Source organism: Panulirus ornatus, chromosome 3 (genome assembly GCF_036320965.1).
Source record: "Panulirus ornatus isolate Po-2019 chromosome 3, ASM3632096v1, whole genome shotgun sequence".
Classification (NCBI taxonomy): domain Eukaryota; kingdom Metazoa; phylum Arthropoda; class Malacostraca; order Decapoda; family Palinuridae; genus Panulirus; species Panulirus ornatus.
In genome coordinates this window covers 4,115,656-4,136,306 of record NC_092226.1, presented here as the reverse complement: position 1 = coordinate 4,136,306, position 20,651 = coordinate 4,115,656, and the positions used below count along the sequence as shown (strand labels likewise).

Here is a 20,651-nt window from a genome sequence, read left to right as displayed (position 1 = left end):
AAGGGTAAGAGAGATGTGTGGAAATAAAAAGAGCGTGGTTGAGAGAGCAGAAGAGGGTGTTTTGAAATGGCTTGGGCACATGGAGACAATGAGTGAGGAAAGATTGACCAAGAGGATATATGTGTCGGAGGTGGAGGGAACGAGGAGAAGTGGGAGACCAAATTGGCGGTGGAAAGATGCAGTGAAAAAGATTTTGTGTGATCGGGGCCTGAACATGCTGGAGGGTGAAAGGAGGGCAAGGAATAGAGTGAATTGGATCGATGTGGTATACCAGGGGTTGATGTGCTGTCAGTGGATTGGATCAGGGCATGTGAAGCGTCTGGGGTAAACCATGGAAAGCTGTGTAGGTATGTATATTTGCGTGTGTGGACGTGTATGTATATACATGTGTATGGGGGTGGGTTGGGCCATTTCTTTCGTCTTGTTTCCTTGCGCTACCTCGCAAACGCGGGAGACAGCAAAAAAAAAAAAAAAAAAAAAAAAAAAAAAATTAATAAGATTGCATTACTTGCAATTATGCCTTATAATGGTAAGGAAGAGGTTAATGATATTTCTGGGGAAGAAACATGAAAGTATATGATACTCCTGAATGCTATTGTACTTAATGCATGTTTCTTATATTCACCATCTGAATAGTTTCCCTTCTTCCTTGTCAGGCTCTTTACAGATATTTCTGTAGGATGTCTTTTTGGTATATTTCATCTATTAATACAACTCAGTTACTCTGTTTCTGTTTCCTTCCTCAGAGCACTCTTAATCCAAGTACACTGCTCCTCATACCAGTCTACTGGCATGTGTAAAATATATCAGGGTTACTAGACTTCACCTGCATGGGGTTATACTGGGAGTGAAAGGTCACCTTTCATTGCTAATGGATGAAAAAGATGATTACACTAAGTGAAAAGTCACCTCTCTGCTAATGGATGAAAAGGACAATTGCATTGTGAGTAAATAGTCACCTTTCATTGATCATGGATGAAAAGGACGATTACACAGAGAATGAAAAGTCACCTTTCACAAGGTTTTATCACTGTTTATTAATGAGTGGGAGTACAATCTCATAGAGGAACTTCTAACCCAAAAGGAATCCATTTCCCTGCTACTGACCATAATGAAGCCTTGAAGCTGCTGAACCACAAATGTGTCTTGGTTATATAACTGAAAATACAAATATATTATCATGTATTTATTTATTTCTAGAATGTATAGTGCAAGTTAATTTAGCCTCTCCTTATAATTCACATGCTGCATTTGTTTGCTTATAAAGCATTTCTGAATTCTCTTGAGTAAATTCATTTCTGCTTATTTTTTAGTGAAAAAACAAAGCATTTTTCAATTTTGCCTCATATACACTTTGATCATTTTCATCGCAGCTTTCTGTTTCTCACTGTGAAAGTTCTCATCATCATATTCATTGCTTGATAAGTTAGGTTTCATCATTATGACAACCTTGTCTTTTTTTTAAGGAAAATGCTGGAATTCCATCAGGTCCAGGTTCAGAGCTCTCTTCATATTTGTCTATTGCTTTAATAATGACCTGTTCTGCTATATGAATATTAGTAATGGCATTCTTCTCATACTGATTAAATATTTCAGATTCCATACTTTCTTTATTCTAGAAAGAATAAAGAACACTGATTTATGTTTTTAATTAGCATCTTGCATTCATTCTTAAGAGTTATTTCCATATTTTTCTCCCACTTTTAAAAGGATAATCTCAGAATCTTTTGGATTCTATTTCATGCTTTGTATTGCTTTCTCCTCAATTAGTCTCTATTCTCTTCTGCAAGATTCTATAATTTCATTCTAAGGTTTCTTATCTTTATCATCCAGCTCTTCTACTTTTCCTTTGCTTTGCACAAATGTTTTCTTCCTCATCCATTCTCTTGTTCCATTCATTCGTTATTTTCTGTTTCTTGATGTCTTTAACTTTACATTGTTATCGTTATTAGGAGATGCCAATCCTTTAAATATTTGTTTTATTCTCTAATAAAACAGTTTTGTCTTATTTGAGTTTACAGTGATGCTCATTGTGTGTGTTCTCATTATAATTTTTGTTACTACCATCTGCAGCTTTATGATGTTTTTCTTTTGTCTTATTAACATTTTCTCTCTCCACAGTCTTTTTGCCTATATTCATTCACTCCACTTTCTGTATATTCAGTGTCACTATTTTGTCCTATATCTATTTCATTCACATCATTTACATCTTTTTCTCCTTCCCTGCCTATTCTGTACACTGCATACTTTTGCTTCTGTGTGCAAGCATAAAAGTGAGACAAAAAGACAGTTCTTATCATGTACATATTTCCTTAGTTTCAAAGTCATGTTATCCTGTTACAAAGTTTATAAATTCTATTTAGATGTTATATCCTAGCACACTTACATGACAAAACTTTGACACCATTTCCATCGATCCGACACGCCTATATTTGCTTCACAGTAGGCAGGAATATTAGATAGACACATCAGGTACAAGTGGTCAGTACGAAAATCTGGTAGGAGTCTCTGCTAACACTGCAGTAGAGTTGCCCTTTGCCAGTGGCATGTTAAAGGTGAGGCACTAAAGGATAAGAAGTGGCAATGGAGTTCACTAGCTATGGAGAGACTATTGCTGTGGCCACCCCCTTCAGGGAGTTCCAGTAGTGACAGGCATCAGAGATAAACAGTTAAAGCATCAATAACTGTATTATCAACATTTACAAATTCACTCTCTGAAAGCTCTTTCAATTATATAATCTTTCTTTTTATCGCACAAATCTAACCATTATTGAAACTTTCTCTTTTCTACTGTTTGCCATTTTATTTCATTTCTATAGATCTCTTTTCTATTGGCAGTTAATTCTTATATGCCATTTTAAACTTAACAATCTTAATAATCAATATTCACACACTTACTTTTTTGTTTATTTCAATGTAACACTACTTATATATTAAGGATTGGTATTTCCAATTGATCAGTAGATAGTAGTTGGTGGGCAGCCACCACCCATACAGGTTTATTACTCGTACTACCCACCTAGGTATTAGGAGGGTTAGTGACGGCTCCGAAGCGATCCAGCACTTCAGTGATTGTCACTCTATACTCCTATGACCCAGACAGCTGTTATTTTCTTTCTGTATCACCTACACATGTACTGCTGGCATTATGTTCACAAACATACAATCTCTCCTTATTACACATAACACTTGACAATAGTTAACTCACACAATTCATTCTTTGTAACTCTAGATTTTTCCACAGTGAGTGTTAAGCACTAGCCCTACCTTTTGACAAAATGGTGGGAGTAACAGACAGAAGTAGTAGGTATGAACATGAGTAGTAGCAGGTTGGAACATAAGGCAGGAACATTAGGTATGAGAAGTCAGTAAGAAAATTAGTTAGGAATTCTGAAAATGCTGCATTAGAGTTGTCCTCTACCAGTGGCCTCTTAAGTGGGAGGTACTAAAGGCTATAAAGCTGTAAATTATTTGACCTAAGGCATATCAGGAGATCTATGCAAAGAAAAAAGTAAGCTTTAGGGCTCAGCTATGAATGGTAGTTGTTTTTTTCAGTACATTATACATGATACCTAGATAGTGAATTTGTGCAACTGAACATCATGTCCATTTGTCCCTGATGCTACCTTGCTAAGGCACAAGAAATAGTTTGGTATTCAAAAATTATTGTCTTGTACAAACATTTTTTAACCTCTTCAAGTTGCTGCTACACACCCTAGCTTGGCCTTAGGATAGAGCATGTAATTACCTACTTGTACCATAATGAGAGTGAGTTTAACACTCGTGGAGCCCCATATCTTGAACGTGCTCTATCATATATCTTAAATTCAGGTGTCTGCATTAACCTTGTGTGTAATACCTATTTGTACTGTACAAGGAGGAAGTTTCACCCTTGTGGGACTTCATCTCTTGAACAGTCTGTACTATCACAATCTCTTTATATGCATGTGTGTGGTCTGCATTAACAATGCCCTATGTCCTCAGTCATTCTGTTACATTCACCTACCTCTCTTCTTCTATATAAGTATTTCTTGAGATCTTTTTAGCATGTATCTTATGCAATGTAGGTTTGCGGCAGGGGTGTGTGATGTCTCCATGGTTGTTTAATTTGTTTATGGATGGGGTTGTTAGGGAGGTAAATGCAAGAGTTATGGAAAGAGGGGCAAGTATGAAGTCTGTTGGGGATGAGAGAGCTTGGGAAGTGAGTCAGTTGTTGTTCGCTGATGATACAGCGCTGGTGGCTGATTCATGTGAGAAACTGCAGAAGCTGGTGACTGAGTTTGGTAAAGTGTGTGGAAGAAGAAAGTTAAGAGTAAATGTGAATAAGAGCAAGGTTATTAGGTACAGTAGGGTTGAGGGTCAAGTCAATTGGGAGGTGAGTTTGAATGGAGAAAAACTGGAGGAAGTGAAGTGTTTTAGATATCTGGGAGTGGATCTGGCAGCGGATGGAACCATGGAAGCGGAAGTGGATCATAGGGTGGGGGAGGGGGCGAAAATTCTGGGGGCCTTGAAGAATGTGTGGAAGTCGAGAACATTATCTCGGAAAGCAAAAATGGGTATGTTTGAAGGAATAGTGGTTCCAACAATGTTGTATGGTTGCGAGGCGTGGGCTATGGATAGAGTTGTGCGCAGGAGGATGGATGTGCTGGAAATGAGATGTTTGAGGACAATGTGTGGTGTGAGGTGGTTTGATCGAGTGAGTAACGTAAGGGTAAGAGAGATGTGTGGAAATAAAAAGAGCGTGGTTGAGAGAGCAGAAGAGGGTGTTTTGAAGTGGTTTGGGCACATGGAGAGAATGAGTGAGGAAAGATTGACCAAGAGGATATATGTGTCGGAGGTGGAGGGAACGAGGAGAAGAGGGAGACCAAATTGGAGGTGGAAAGATGGAGTGAAAAAGATTTTGTGTGATCGGGGCCTGAACATGCAGGAGGGTGAAAGGAGGGCAAGGAATAGAGTGAATTGGAGCGATGTGGTATACCGGGGTTGACGTGCTGTCAGTGGATTGAATCAAGGCATGTGAAGCGTCTGGGGTAAACCATGGAAAGCTGTGTAGGTATGTATATTTGCGTGTGTGGACGTATGTATATACATGTGTATGGGGGGGGGGGGGTTGGGCCATTTCTTTCGTCTGTTTCCTTGCGCTACCTCGCAAACGCGGGAGACAGCGACAAAGTATAAAAAAAAAAAAATCTTATGCAATTTCATGTTATGTCCTCTGATTGCTCTATCCATAAATTTCTTGAAGAAATGTACACTGTCTACATCATGTGTGTGTGTGTATGTGTGTATACAAAAGGGGGGAAGACATAGTACGCATACAAGGTTAAGAGACAAGGCACCAGTAGTGTTAAAATTCTCTTCCTGTAAAATGCAACTACTAATCACATACGTGTCTTTTCGTTTTGATCTATATAATCCATGATTCTCAAAATATTCCGTCAATTGATACTTAAACAACAACCGAGAAAAAACATACCTGGTAGCCCTGCTGGGGAAAGCTGGGTTGTGGGTAGTGATGCTGCTGTATAGGGTGTCCCATGGGTACTGCTTGGATGCCTTGTGACAATGCTGAGCTCATGCTGACTTGGGACACTCCACCAGACAGGCTCTGGTGTAAGCCCTGGGGAACTCCTTGAGGCACATTTTGACTCAGTCCTTGAGGTACAGAGGAAGTCAGACCAGGGGGTGGTATTGGAACCCCAGGACCCCCTTGAATACCCTGAGCTACTCCCTGAGGCACTCCTTGAGGCACTGCTGTAGCTAGACTTGGGGGAATTCCTTGTGGAACACTTTGATGCAAATCTTGAGCTACTTGCTGAGAAATAAAGTGTCGTGTATCAAAGGGTACTTGCTGCTGACTCAGACTGGGGTCGCCAAATGCATGTGGAGAATGGGCGGTGACAGCTGGTGCCATACTTGTAAACTGACTCCCACCTGATCCTTGCTGAACACCATAAACCCCTGCCACAGGCCCACTCAGAGTTTGGCCAACAGATATAAAAGATTGTGATACAGTATTAGGGACTGAAGGTTGCCCATCAGGCTGTGACACTGGAGACCTGTATAATGGTGAGCCCATCATAAGCTTGTTATATGGCCCAGCATCAACCTGCTGCCCTTGATAATTTATGGCAATTGGAGTTGAGAAGCCTGGTGGGGGAGGAGGGGCACCACTGCCTGAGCTGTTTGAGGTCCCTCCACTTGCCACTGATGATGATGTGGACACTGACAATCCAGATCTATTACCACTTTCACTAACATTTGGCAACAATAGAGCACTAATCTGACCCCCAGCAGCTTGACTTGCCATATGAAACAAGGCAGCTGGACTAATACTATAAGGATACTGCTGTTGCTGCTGTTGTGGCTGATGATTCTGAGGTGATGAGACAGTAGTAGTTGCTTGGTAAATCTTGGATTTCTGTGGTTCTTGTTTTTGAGATTTTGAAGCCAATTGGACTGGCTGAGATAGGATACTATTAGGCCAGTACTCCCACTGTCTGTGTTGCTGTGATGGCTGCTGCTCTTGTTGTAATAGCCTTTGTTGTTGTTGTTGTTGTAATAGTTGTTGTTGTTGTTGTTGTTGTTGTTGTTGTTGTTGTTGTTGTTGTTGTTGCTGCTGCTGCTGCTGCTTCGGTGGCTGGGCCACTGTAATCTGATGGTGCTTATTTGCATCAGCAAAGTTACTAGGTCCCTGGAGTTTAGAAACCTGACTAGCATTTGTATGTTCCTGACTATTAAGCTTCAGCCCTTGGCTAATGTGTTCAGGAACTGGCTGACTCAGGTTGCTGTGTCCCATTTGAACATGTGGCATATGCTGAAAACCTGGAGGTGCACTAACTGCCCCACCAGCTAAGCTTGCAACTGTTTTCTCTTTAGTTCCCCAGTCATGGACACTAACTGATACTAACAAAGACTTAGCTGAAACTCCTGGTCTGCCAACCCCTGAATTACTTATTGATGAACTAATAACAGATCCACCTGTTCTGGCTCCAATTCTTGACTCAGATACACATGAAACTGATTCAATCAAGCTACCTACTAAAGATTCACTTTCAGTTGAACATAAATTAGTTTTTATTGTATCATCCCCTGACTGCAAAATATCATTAATCCCACCTTTATTAGTATTACTGACCCCTAACTTTCCTGTATTGTTTGCTCCATTTGGAGGGCCATTGGTAAGTATAGCACCTGTGGTATCAAAGGGTGATTTCCCTTGGCTTTGGGTTGTGGTTCTGCTGATGGTTGCTTGTGATTGGTCCAGTATGGTTGTGGATGTCTGACACGTTGAATTTCCAGTGGCGACATCTGGAACAGGTATTATCTCTTTAGTTCTTCACTAGTTTCAAAATATAATCTAACATTTGGGCACTTCAGGACAATTCCTCAATCCATATTTATCTAACTGATACAGTTTTCATAAAGTATTATAATTAAGAGATAATATCCCAATCCAGAGTCACCAACTGCTAATCCACTCAGGTCTGTTGGAAGGACTAGATTCAATACAAAGGCTGAGAGACTTCAGTTTATTGAAAGAATTTGATCACATTTGAGGCAATAAAAAAGCCACAATTTTTCAAGTACTGGTGGTCAATCGATGACAATGGATTGTAGATCAATAAAAAATTACTCAAAAAAATACCCTGCATTAAAAGAAAATGAATAAAATCAATGAAACAATACAATGCCCCACAGTACAAGAAATGCCATATGTACTAGTCAAAACAGTCATGCATAGAATTTACACTTTGAGGACTTTAGTTTCATTCCAGGGAGAGGCAGAACGGTGACTTGTGTCACTAGTGTTACCTGTCACTACATATGCAGAACCATTTCTCCGACAAACAAGCCCATAAAGTTGAAAATTCTTGCTATAATGAATGTAATTCCACTCAGTCTGGGTAAATGGCATATTCATGTACAATATGAAAGTTATGATAAAATTAATGATGGAGTTAGAGATATAAAAAAAAATACTCAACAACAGAATGTCTTTAAAGCATTTTCAAGCATTCTTTCCAACAAAAATGACAGGTAATCAACTTAGAACAGCAGAATATTACCACAACTTGGGGAAAGACTTGCCTGTATGCATTAAAAGTCAAATGCTAATAAAACATGTATCTTTAAAAAGATTGTCGAACTATACGATTTTTGTGTTTAGTGCTTTTAACTAAAAAACTATATAATTTCCTGACAATTCAAAAAGAACAAATCACAATGAAGAGTTCATGCTAACAGTGTGACCTTGTGACCCAAATCAATTTATTACCTGGTTTCAGTGTTTTACTCAAACAAAGAGAGCTTTGCAAAACCTCCCACTTATAAGCCTTACCAATGGAATACCAAAAAAAAAAAAAAGACTTCCCAGTAGAATAACCTCTGCAAAGTTTGTTACACCTTCATTTGTGAGTTCTACCATGTTGTCTCCATGGCAATGAGACAATATCATATCTCTCAGCTATGTTTAAGTTTGTATCCACAAGCTAGATGTAAAACATATGTGTATGTCTGAATCCACACAATAGATGTAAAACAATTTTATGCTGGCTACCAGGTCAGATCTTAATCACTTACCCTATCTACTTTAACTACCCTAAAGGAAATCCTGTCACTTAACATTCATTCTTTAACTTAAGGCACTACAAACACAGTAAGTTGTCATCTAACACAGAAGCTCTCATCTGTCAAGGCTGTAGTAAAGTCAGCTTCACCAGGTAGGGGTGCAAGGAGAAGGAATACAGGGTTTTCTCCTAGATAATGGTTTTCTCTTAAATGATGGGTTTCAAGAATTTTAATTGTTGTTACTTAATTTACAGCAGAACTTAATTTCACTATTTGCTTCACAAAGAATGAGTTACTTCAAATATTGAAAAAATAATCAGGAAAACATGCCCCCTAGATCCCTCACATACTATTTAAGTTCTACTTACCTTTCATTCATCAAAACACATGAATTTCAAAAATTTAATCCACTCTTATAACTCTCCTTAATCCCTTCTTTGAAAAAATTATGAACTTTAAGTACAAACGACCCTGAATTTTAGTTTTGTGTCTTTAGTCAATGTTAGGGAAAACCCTGAGGAAAAGGTATAGGGGAGCAGGGGAAATAGGAGGCAGAAGCTGCCACGGGGTGAACATCACTAAACACTGAAAATCAAGACCTATGTCAAACAGCACAATTTTGGTTAAGGGGATAGTTTCTCATTACATCCAAATTCAGTTTAGTATAGGCTATATGCAAACTTTATTTATATAAACGTACAATTACAAGCACAGCACCAGTACACCTTGAGTTTGCTCCTGAATTCTCATTTTTTTTTACTTTCTAGAGGCCATGCTATTGTAAAAGCATAATTGCAATGTCGATTAATAGCATGGTTACTTAATACAAAAAGTGTCCATTCTCTATAAACTTGCCTTAATTTGCAAATACCAAGAAATTAAAGGGGCCATACATGGTATTTCTCAGTTGTATTGATTTCATATTTTTTTATGTTATGCATTACATAAAGCCCTTCAGAAATACTTACAATACTATTCTTTTTACTGGTCAAGGCAAAAGAATGCTTTGCTTGCAATTATACTTTGTCTTATGTTTCAATAAAAATATCATAACTGATATATTTTACATTCATTTTTCATAGAATAAATGTTATTACTTTTCAATCACTTTTATAAGATCAAAATAATTAGCATACCTTAAGAATTTGATTTACAGGCAAATCATACAATTTCCACAAAAGCCACAAAATCACACACATTTTTAAATTCCATGACCAGCAGCACTTCAAAATACGCTATTCTACATTTGCATTCTTCCTATTTGACTTTTTGCCTTCATTGTCTGGCTCAGATTTTGAGCCTCCTTTCTTCCCTTTCCTAAACCTGGGTTTACGTCTCTTTTTATGGCCAATAGCACCATTTGGAGCACCTTCTATCACTGTCACTACACGAGGCTCAGACCCATTTCTTGGAATAGTCACAACAAGATCTGATCCTGATAATCTTCCCTTGGGCTCTTGTTCAGCTGGGTTCTTGACTCTAGCTGCTTCTGGTTGCTGAACCGGAGGGGATGATCTAACTACATTCTGTTGGTTGCAAGTGGAATTACTTACTGAAAGTGTTACTATTTCTTTCTCTGGTCCTACAGGCACAAGTTTGAATGTCAGTCCAAGTGATGGCTGATGCTTGGCTTTAATTGCACCTTCTTTATCACTATAAATTTTACTCTTTTTAATCCCACCTATATTACCCTGAATGTTTCTATCTTTACTAATATTAAGATTCATTTGACCTGCATGCACTACACTATCTGGAGGATTCTTTTGTTTACCCTTCCTACGCACTGTACGTTGAGCAAAATTCTCATCTTCACTTGAACTACAAGCAATCTGGAGATTATCTGGATTAGCTCGCATATAAGACTGGTTTTTTATTATGTTTCTGTTTGTGCAATCCTGCAAGTTATGTTTCTTAATACTTTTAACCTCTTGTTTCCCAAGGAAGTCTTTCGGGATTTGTGAATCAATCTGACCACACCTTTTACCCCCTAAATCATTTGAACCTTTATTTCCAGGCTCAAACTTCTGACCCCTTTTGTAACCTGGCCCAGCCATTTCCCTTCTGTAACGAACTTTCATTCTTTCCTTCTTTTTCTGTTTGCGCTTGTCTGCCACTTCTTTTATTTTCTCCATTAGAGTTTGGCCGATATTCTCAGGCATATCAAAAGTGCTTACAGGAGCTATTGTGCTATTAAATTGATCTGGTTCTTGTATATAATGCATACGCACTTCTACCATTTTCAAAATAAGATCATAGACTGAAGAAAATGGATGACGAGAAATGTCAGAGCCTTCAGAAACCTTTTGAGCTGCTTTATTCCAATTAACTGTCCACACATACTTTTCATCTTCTTGAGGTGGTACACAATGACATACCAATGTTCCCTTACCTACCTTCCTTTCATCAAATGATTCAATTGAATACCGTCTCATCCCTAAAATTTTATCTCCATTTACCCGATATTCCTGGTTACTCTCCCACTTTTCACAGTGATCATCCATCATATTCAGAGGTATGTTAAGTCTTAAAATACCTTCAGAGGACTTTGGAGTGGGAGTTGCCCCAGAACCAGTTGGCTCTGCTGGTCCACCTGGTCCTCCTCCAACTCCTTCTCTGCTCTCATTCTCCCGGGATTCCTGAGCTGGTTTCTGATCTGCTACCTCCTTCTGCCGTTCTTCTCTCTCCTCCACCTCAACAACTAATTTTCGCATCTCTCGACGATCCTTTTGGCGCTCCTTCTTTTCTCGCCTCTCCATAGTGAGCCTTTTCTTTGGACAATCTTTCTGAACATGGCCAATTTTCCCACAAAATCGGCAGCCTCGATCATTTGGAGGAGCACCATCAGTGAGTTGCTTGGAGTCAAAGAGGTAGTCCTAACAAAGAAACAAGAAACTTTGAGACATGCATTTCTTATCAAGTATGTATGCAGGGTAAAAACAATATTTTGTTTATCATATTGCTTACATAATTAGAGCACAGTGCAAAAAAAAATACATAGAATAAATAGGAACGATTTGATAAACTGGAGTCAACATGCTGTCAATGGACTGAGCCAAGGCATGTAAAGTGTCCAGGGTAAACCATAGAAAGGTCTGTGGGGCCTGATTACGGATAGGAAACTGTGGTTTTGGTACATTACACATGACAGCTAGAGAATGGATGTCAGCAAAAGTGGACTATTTTCATCTGTTCCTGGCACTACTTCTCTAACACAGGAAACGGTGATCAAGCATGAAAATTTTTTTTTCCATACATGCTCCCCACTTCCTGCAATAAAGAGGTAGCACCATGAGTAGACAAATAAATAGCCCAGTTTGCTCCCATCTACTCTCTTTGTCAAGTAAAAACAGAATAACACCAAGCCAGCCCTAGCAATTTAGGGGCCCCAAGCTAAGTACCTTTGGGAACCCCTCCACCCTTCAAGCTTCCCCTAAATCAAGAGCTCTAGGAGGGTCCTGACAAAAACTAAAGCCACCTATCTACAATCAAGCCTCTTAGATCCATTCCCTGGTTTTCTCCAACCACTTCATTTGCCTTGGTTCCATCCATTGACAGCACATTGCCATCCCGTACACATATCACTCCAATTCATCTTATCCCAGACACACCTTTCACTCTCCTTCACGTTCTGGCCTCGAACACTCAGAATCTTTTGAATTCCATCCTCCATCTCCAAATTGGCCTCTCCCTTCACCTTTTCCCCTCCAATTTTGACACATATATACTCTTTGTCAACCTCTCTTTACTAATTCTATCCATACGTCCAAACCATTTCAACATAACCTCTTCAGCTCTCTCAACCACACTTTTCTTAATACCACACCTCTCTTTTACCCTTTTGTCACTTACTTGATCAAATACACTCACACAACATATTGATCTCAAACATTTCATTTCCAACTCATCCATCCTACTCCGCAAATCACTGTCTACAGCCTAGATCTCGCATTTATACAACATCATTGGGATTCTTACACCTTCAAACAAAGCCATTTTAGCCCTCACAGAGAAGAACATCTCTTTCTACATTTCTCCATGCTTCAAGAAACTTCACCCCCTCACCCATTCTATGACTCAAAAATATAAAATTATGCATATAGGAATCATAACCTGTTTGTAATTATAGATGTACAAGGGGTATTCAGTGTTGTGAATGGAAATGGTAAAGAGCTTGTGGATTTGTGTGCTGAAAAATAGACTGGTGATTGGGAATACCTGGTTTAAAAAGAGAGATATATATAAGCATACGTATGTGATTAGAAGAGGTGGTCAAAGGGCATTATTAGATTCCATGTTAATTGACAGGCATGGAAAAGAGAGACTTCTGGATATTAATGTGCTGAGAGGGGTAGCTGGTGGGATGTCTCATCTCAATCTTGTCAAGGCGAAGGAAAAGATTTGTGGAGGTTTTCAAAATAGAAGAGAAAATTTTGGGGAAAAAGTGAGTCGTCAGAGTAAGTAAACTTAGAAAGGAGACTTGTGTGAGGAGGTACCAGAGAGATTGACTGTAGAATGGAGGAGGGGTATGCTATTTCATGTGTGGCAGGGTGGCAACGGGAATGGATGAAGGCAGCAAGTATGAATATATACATGTGTATGTATATGTATGTATACGTTGAAATGTAAATGCATGAATATGTGCATGTATGGGCGTTTATGCATATATACGTTATGTGGGTGGGTAGGGCCATTCCTCGTCTGTTTCCTTGTGCTACCTCGCTGATGCGGGAAACGGGAATTAAGCATAGCGTTAATATATAAAATACATATAAACATATGTTTTATGTATTCATTATACTTAATTGCCGTCTCCCACATTAGCAAGGTAGCGCAAGGAAACAGACGAAAGAAATGGCCCAACCCACCCACATACATATGTGTATACATAAACGCCCACACACGCACATATACATACCCATACATTTCAATGTATACTTATGTATACATCCACAAACATATACATATATACACATGTACATATTCATACTTGCTGCCTTCATCCATTCCCATCGTCACTCCGCCACACATGAAATGGCACCCCCCTCCCCCCGCATGGACGAGAGGTAGCCCTAGGAAAAGACAACAAAGGCCACAGTTGTTCATACTCATTCTCTAGCTGTCATGTATAATGCACCGAAACCACAGCTCCCTTTCAACATCTGGGCCCCACAAAACTTTCCATGGTTTATCCCAGACGCTTCGCATGTCCTGGTTCAATCCTTTGACAGCACGTCGACCCCAGTATACCATATCATTCCAATTCACTCTATTCTTTGCACACCTTTCCACTTCCTGTATGTTCAGACCTCGATCGGTCAACATCTTTTTCACTCCATCCTTCCACCCCCAATCTGGTCTCCTACTGCTCCTTGTTCCCTCCACCTCTGACACATGTATCCTCTTTGTCAATCTTTCCTCACTCATTCTCTCCATGTGACCAAAGCATTTCAATACATCCTCTTCTGCTCTCAACCACAATTTTTTATTACCACACATCGCTCTTACCATTTCATTACTTAATCGATCAAACGACCTCACATCACATATTGTCCTCAAACATCTCACTTCCAACACATCCACCCTCCTCCGCACAACCCTATCTATAACCCACGCCTCGCAACCATATGACATTATTGGAACCACTACTTCTTCAAATATACCCATTTTTGCTCTCTGAGATAACGTTCTCGCCTTCCACGCATTTTTCAATGCTTCTAGAATCTTTGCCCCCTCCCCCACCCTGTGACTCGCTTCCGCTTCCATGGTTCCATCTGCTCCTAAATCCACTCCCAGATATCAAAAACACTTCATTTCCTCCAGTTTTTCTCCATTCACAGATTTACCTCCCAATTGACTTGTCCCTCAACCCTACTAAACCTAATAGCCTTCCTCTTATTCACATTTACTCTCAGATTTCTTCTTTCACACACTTCACCAAACTCAGTCACCAGCTTCTGCAGTTTCTCGCCCGAATCAGCCACCAGCACTGTATCATCAGCAAACAACAACTGACTCACTTCCCAAGCCCTCTCATCTACAACAGACTGCATACTTGCCCCTCTCTCCATAACACTTGCTTTCACCTCCCTAACCACCCCATCCATAAACAGATTAAAAAAACCATGAAGATATCACGCATCCCTGCCACAAACCGACAATCACTGGGAACCAATCACTTTCCTCTCTTCCTACTTATACACATGCCTTACATCCTCGATAAAAACTTTTCACTGCTTCTAGCAACTTACCTCCCACACCTTCCACAGAGCATCTCTATCAATATGCCTTCTCCAGATTCATAAATGCTACATACAAATCCATCTGTTTATCTAAGTACTTCTAACATACATTCTTCAAAGCAAACACCTGATCCACACATCTTCTACCACTTCTGAAACAACACTACTCTTCCCCAATCTGATGCTCTGTACATGACTTCACCCCCTCAATTAATATCCTCCCATATAAATTCCCAGGAATACTCAACAAACTTATACCTCTGAAAATTTGAACACTCACCTTTATCCACTTTGCCTTTGTACAATGGCACTATGCATGCATTCCACCAATCCTCAAGCACTTCACCATGAACCATAAATACACTGAATATCCTCACCAACCAGTCAAAAACACAGTAACCCGCTTTTTCAATAAATTCAACTGCAATACCATCCAAACCTGCCGCCTTGCCAGCTTTCATCTTCCGCAAAGCTTTCAATACCTCTTCTCTGTTTACCAAACCATTCTCCCTGACCCTTTCACTTAGCACACCACCTAAACCAAAACACCCTATATCTGCCACTCTATCATCAAACACACTCAACAAACTTTCAAAATACTCACTCCATCTCCTCACTTCAATACTACTTTTTATTACCTCCCCATTAGCCCCCTTCACCGACGTTCCATTTGTTCTCTATTCTTATGCACTTCATTTACCTTCTTCCAAAACATCTTTTTGTTCTCCCTAAAATTTAATGATAAGGCATGGTGATTGGGAATACCTGATTTAAAAAGAGATATACATAAGTATACGTATGTAAGTAGGAGAGCATTATTGGATTACGTGTTAATTGAAAGGCGTGTGAGGGAGATTTTTGGATGTTATTGAGCTGAAAGGGGCAACTGGAGAGTTGTGTGATTATTGTGGAGGCGAAGGTGAAGATTTGTACAGGTTTTCAGAAAAGACGAGGGAATGCTTGGGTGAAAAGAGTGGTTAGAGTAAGTAAGTTTGGAAAAGAAACCTGTGTGCAGAAGTACCAGGAGAGATTGAGTGCAGAATGGAAAAAGATAAGAGCAAATGACATAAGGGGAGTGGGGAGGAATGGGATGTATTTAGGGAAGCAGTGATGGCTTGTGCAAAATATCCTTGTGGCATGAGAAAGGTGGGAGGTGAACAGATTAGAAATACTCACTCCATCTCCTCACATCACCACTACTTGTTATCACCTACCCATTAGCCCCCTTCAAGGCTCCCAGAATTTTCGCCCCCTCCCCCACCCTATGATCCACTTCTGCTTCCATGGTTCCATCCACTGCCAGATCCACTCCCAGATATCTAAAACACTTCACTTCCTCCAGTTTTTCTCCATTCAAACTCACCTCCCAATTGACTTGACCCTCAACCCTACTGTACCTAATAACCTTGCTCTTATTCACATTTACTCTTAACTTTCTTCTTTCACACACTTTACCAAACTCAGTCACCAGCTTCTGCAATTTCTCACATGAATCAGCCACCAGCGCTGTATCATCAGCGAACAACAACTGACTCACTTCCCAAGCTCTCTCATCCCCAACAGACTTCATACTTGCCCCTCTTTCCAAAACTCTTGCATTTACTTCCCTAACAACCCCATCCATAAACAAATTAAACAACCATGGAGACATCACACACCCCTGCCGCAAACCTACAGTCACTGAGAACCAATCACTTTCCTCTCTTCCTACACGTATGTATATATATATATATATATATATATATATATATATATATATATATATATATATATATATATATATATATAATGGAGAAAAACTGGAGGAAGTGAAGTGTTTTAGATATCTAGGAGTGGATCTGGCAGCGGATGGAACCATGGAAGCGGAAGTGGATCATAGGGTGGGGGAGGGGGTGAAAATCCTGGGGGCCTTGAAGAATGTGTGGAAGTCGAGAACATTATCTCGGAAAGCAAAAATGGCTATGTTTGAAGGAATAGTGGTTCCAACAATGTTGTATGGTTGCGAGGCGTGGACTATGGATAGAGTTGTGCGCAGGAGGATGGATGTGCTGGAAATGAGATGTTTGAGGACAATGTGTGGTGTGAGGTGGTTTGATCGAGTAAGTAACGTAAGGGTAAGAGAGATGTGTGGAAATAAAAAGAGCGTGGTTGAGAGAGCAGAAGAGGGTGTTTTGAAATGGTTTGGTCACATGGAGAGAATGAGTGAGGAAAGATTGACCAAGAGGATATATGTGTCGGAGGTGGAGGGAACGAGGAGAAGAGGGAGACCAAATTGGAGGTGGAAAGATGGAGTGAAAAAGATTTTGTGTGATCGGGGCCTGAACATGCAGGAGGGTGAAAGGAGGGCAAAGAATAGAGTGAATTGGAGTGATGTGGTATACCGGGGTTGACGTGCTGTCAGTGGATTCAATCAAGGCATGTGTATGGGGGTGGGTTGGGCCATTTCTTTCTTCTGTTTCCTTGCGCTACCTCGCAAACGCGGGAGACAGCGACAAAGCAAAAAAAAAAAAAAAATATATATATATATATATTTATTTTATATTATTATACTTTGTCGCTGTCTCCCGCATTTGCGAGGTAGCGCAAGGAAACAGACGAAAGAAATGGCCCAACCCACCCCCATACACATGTATATACATACGTCCACACACGCAAATATACACACCTACACAGCTTTCCATGGTTTACCCCAGCCTTACATCCTCGATAAAAACTTTTCACTGCTTCTAACAACTTTCCTCCCACACCATATATTCTTAATACCTTCCACAGTTGGGGAAAATGATTTGGTAAACAGAGAAGAGGTAGTGAAAGCTTTGCGGAAGATGAAAGCCGGCAAGGCAGCAGGTTGGGATGGTATTGCAGTGGAATTTATTAAAAAAGGGGGTGACTGTATTGTTGACTGGTTGGTAAGGTTATTTAATGTATGTATGACTCATGGTGAGGTGCCTGAGGATTGGCGGAATGCGTGCATAGTGCCATTGTACAAAGGCAAAGGGGATAAGAGTGAGTGCTAAAATTACAGAGGTATAAGTTTGTTGAGTATTCCTGGTAAAGTATATGGGAGGGTATTGATTGAGAGGGTGAAGGCATGTACAGAGCATCAGATTGGGGAAGAGCAGTGTGGTTTCAGAAGTGGTAGAGGATGTGTGGATCAGGTGTTTGCTTTGAAGAATGTATGTGAGAAATACTTAGAAAAGCAAATGGATTTGTATGTAGCATTTATGGATCTGGAGAAGGCATATGATATATATATATACATATATATATATTTTTTTTTTTTTTTTGCTTTGTCGCTGTCTCCCGCGTTTGCGAGGTAGCGCAAGGAAACAGACGAAAGAAATGGCCCAACCCACCCCCTTACACATGTATATACATACGTCCACTCACGCAAATATACATACCTACACAGCTTTCCATGGTTTACCCCAGAGGCTTCACATGCCTTGATTCAATCCACTGACAGCACGTCAACCCCGGTATACCACATCGATCCAATTCACTCTATTCCTTGCCCTCCTTTCACCCTCCTGCATGTTCAGGCCCCGATCACACAAAATCTTTTTCACTCCATCTTTCCACCTCCAATTTGGTCTCCCTCTTCTCCTCGTTCCCTCCACCTCCGACACATATATCCTCTTGGTCAATCTTTCCTCACTCATTCTCTCCATGTGCCCAAACCATTTCAAAACACCCTCTTCTGCTCTCTCAACCACACTCTTTTTATTTCCACACATCTCTCTTACCCTTACGTTACTTACTCGATCAAACCACCTCACACCACACATTGTCCTCAAACATCTCATTTCCAGCACATCCATCCTCCTGCGCACAACTCTATCCATAGCCCACGCCTCGCAACCATACAACATTGTTGGAACCACTATTCCTTCAAACATAGCCATTTTTGCTTTCCGAGATAATGTTCTCGACTTCCACACATTCTTCAAGGCTCCCAGAATTTTTGCCCCCTCCCCTACCCTATGATCCACTTCCGCTTCCATGGTTGTATGTACCATCTATGGATCTGGAGAAGGCATATGATAGAGTTGATAGAGATGCTCTGTGGAAGGTATTAAGAATATATGGTGTGGGAGGCAAGTTGTTAGAAGCAGTGAAAAGTTTTTATCGAGGATGTAAGGCATGTGTACGTGTAGGAAGAGAGGAAAGTGATTGGTTCTCAGTGAATGTAGGTTTGCGGCAGGGGTGTGTGATGTCTCCATGGTTGTTTAATTTGTTTATGGATGGGGTTGTTAGGGAGGTAAATGCAAGAGTTTTGGAAAGAGGGGCAAGTATGAAGTCTGTTGGGGATGAGAGAGCTTGGGAAGTGAGTCAGTTGTTGTTCGCTGATGATATGGCGCTGGTGGCTGATTCATGTGAGAAACTGCAGAAGCTGGTGACTGAGTTTGGTAAAGTGTGTGAAAGAAGAAAGTTAAGAGTAAATGTGAATAAGAGCAAGGTTATTAGGTTCAGTAGGGTTGAGGGTCAAGTCAATTGGGAGGTAAGTTTGAATGGAGAAAAACTGGAGGAAGAAAAGTGTTTTAGATATCTGGGAGTGGATCTGGCAGCGGATGGAACCATGGAAGCGGAAGTGGATCATAGGGTGGGGGAGGGGGCGAAAATTCTGGAAGCCTTGAAGAATGTGTGGAAGTCGAGAACATTATCTCGGAAAGCAAAAATGGCTATGTTTGAAGGAATAGTGGTTCCAACAATGTTGTAAGGTTGTGAGGCGTGGGCTAAGAATAGAGCTGTGTGCAGGAGAATGGATGTGCTGGAAATGAGATGTTTGAGGACAATGTGTGGTGTGAGGTGGTTTGATCGAGTAAGTAACGTAAGGGTAAGAGAGATGTGTGGAAATAAAAAGAGCGTGGTTGAGAGAGCAGAAGAGGGTGTTTTGAAATGGTTTGGGCACATGGAGAGAATGAGTGAGGAAAGGTTGACCAAGAGGATATATGTGTCGGAGGTGGAGGGAACGAGGAGGAGTGGGAGACCAAATTGGAGGTGGAAAGATGGAGTGAAAAAGTTTTTGTGTGATCGGGGCCTGAACATGCAGGAGGGTGAAAGGAGGGCAAGGAATAGAGTGAATTGGAGCGCTGTGGTATACCGGGGTTGACGGGCTGTCAGTGGATTGAATCAGGGCATGTGAAGCGTCTGGGGTAAACCATGGAAAGCTGTGTAGGTATGTATATTTTGCGTGTGTGGATGTATGTATATACATGTGTATGGGGGTAGGTTGGGCCATTTCTTCGTCTGTTTCCTTGCGCTACCTCGCAAACGCGGGAGACAGCAAAAAAAAAAAAAAAAATATATATATATATATATATATATATATATATGGGTCCGGGTGGCCCTATGCCTCCTGGCTTCTTTCCGGTCCTCAGACGGTGGAAGAGAATCGCCGTGACGGGAACTGTGTCCTTCAGCATGGCAAGGAAATTGCCCATCGCTGAACAACACTTCCACTGGACCTCTATCATCACCTCTCATCACCTCTATCATCACCTCGTTAAGATCATCGTGTGTCAAGACATCATATAAAGCGCCTCTTCGCAAACGGAACTACCTTGGCCCACCAGTGATGCTACTACGTTTGTGAATCGGGAACCATTGCAACACAAACCTCGCCAGGTGGTAGAGTTTCCCGCAGTGTATCGAGACAGACTTCCCCAGAACTTTTTTTAAAGGGGAAGTAAATGTTTATAGTTATGTTACTGGAGTGATAGTTTTCATACAATGTGTTTTGACAAGAAAATAGTGAAATTGGAGAAATATGTAGCTTAGACATTGAAGCTTATTGATACAGTGGTTAAATTGATGAGAACTGCTATTGACGTTTGTGTA

At 40.5% G+C, this 20,651-nt stretch overlaps 1 protein-coding gene across 5 annotated transcripts in view; it reads right to left on the bottom strand.

The window, feature by feature from the left end:
• The window catches only part of LOC139760116 (terminal uridylyltransferase 7-like), a 303,262-nt gene that overhangs the window by 7,013 nt on the left and 275,598 nt on the right, over positions 1 to 20,651 (bottom strand). For 4 of the 5 annotated variants that reach the window (XM_071682971.1, XM_071682991.1, XM_071682999.1 and 1 more), the window contains 2 exons: positions 11,105 to 11,444; positions 5,477 to 7,311 (listed from right to left, as the gene is read on the bottom strand). In XM_071682971.1, the coding sequence (XP_071539072.1) occupies positions 5,477 to 7,311; positions 11,105 to 11,444 (2,175 nt within the window). Of the gene's footprint in view, positions 1 to 5,476; positions 7,312 to 7,518; positions 11,445 to 20,651 lie in introns of those variants that run through there. The other variant, XM_071683010.1, reaches the window with a different exon arrangement.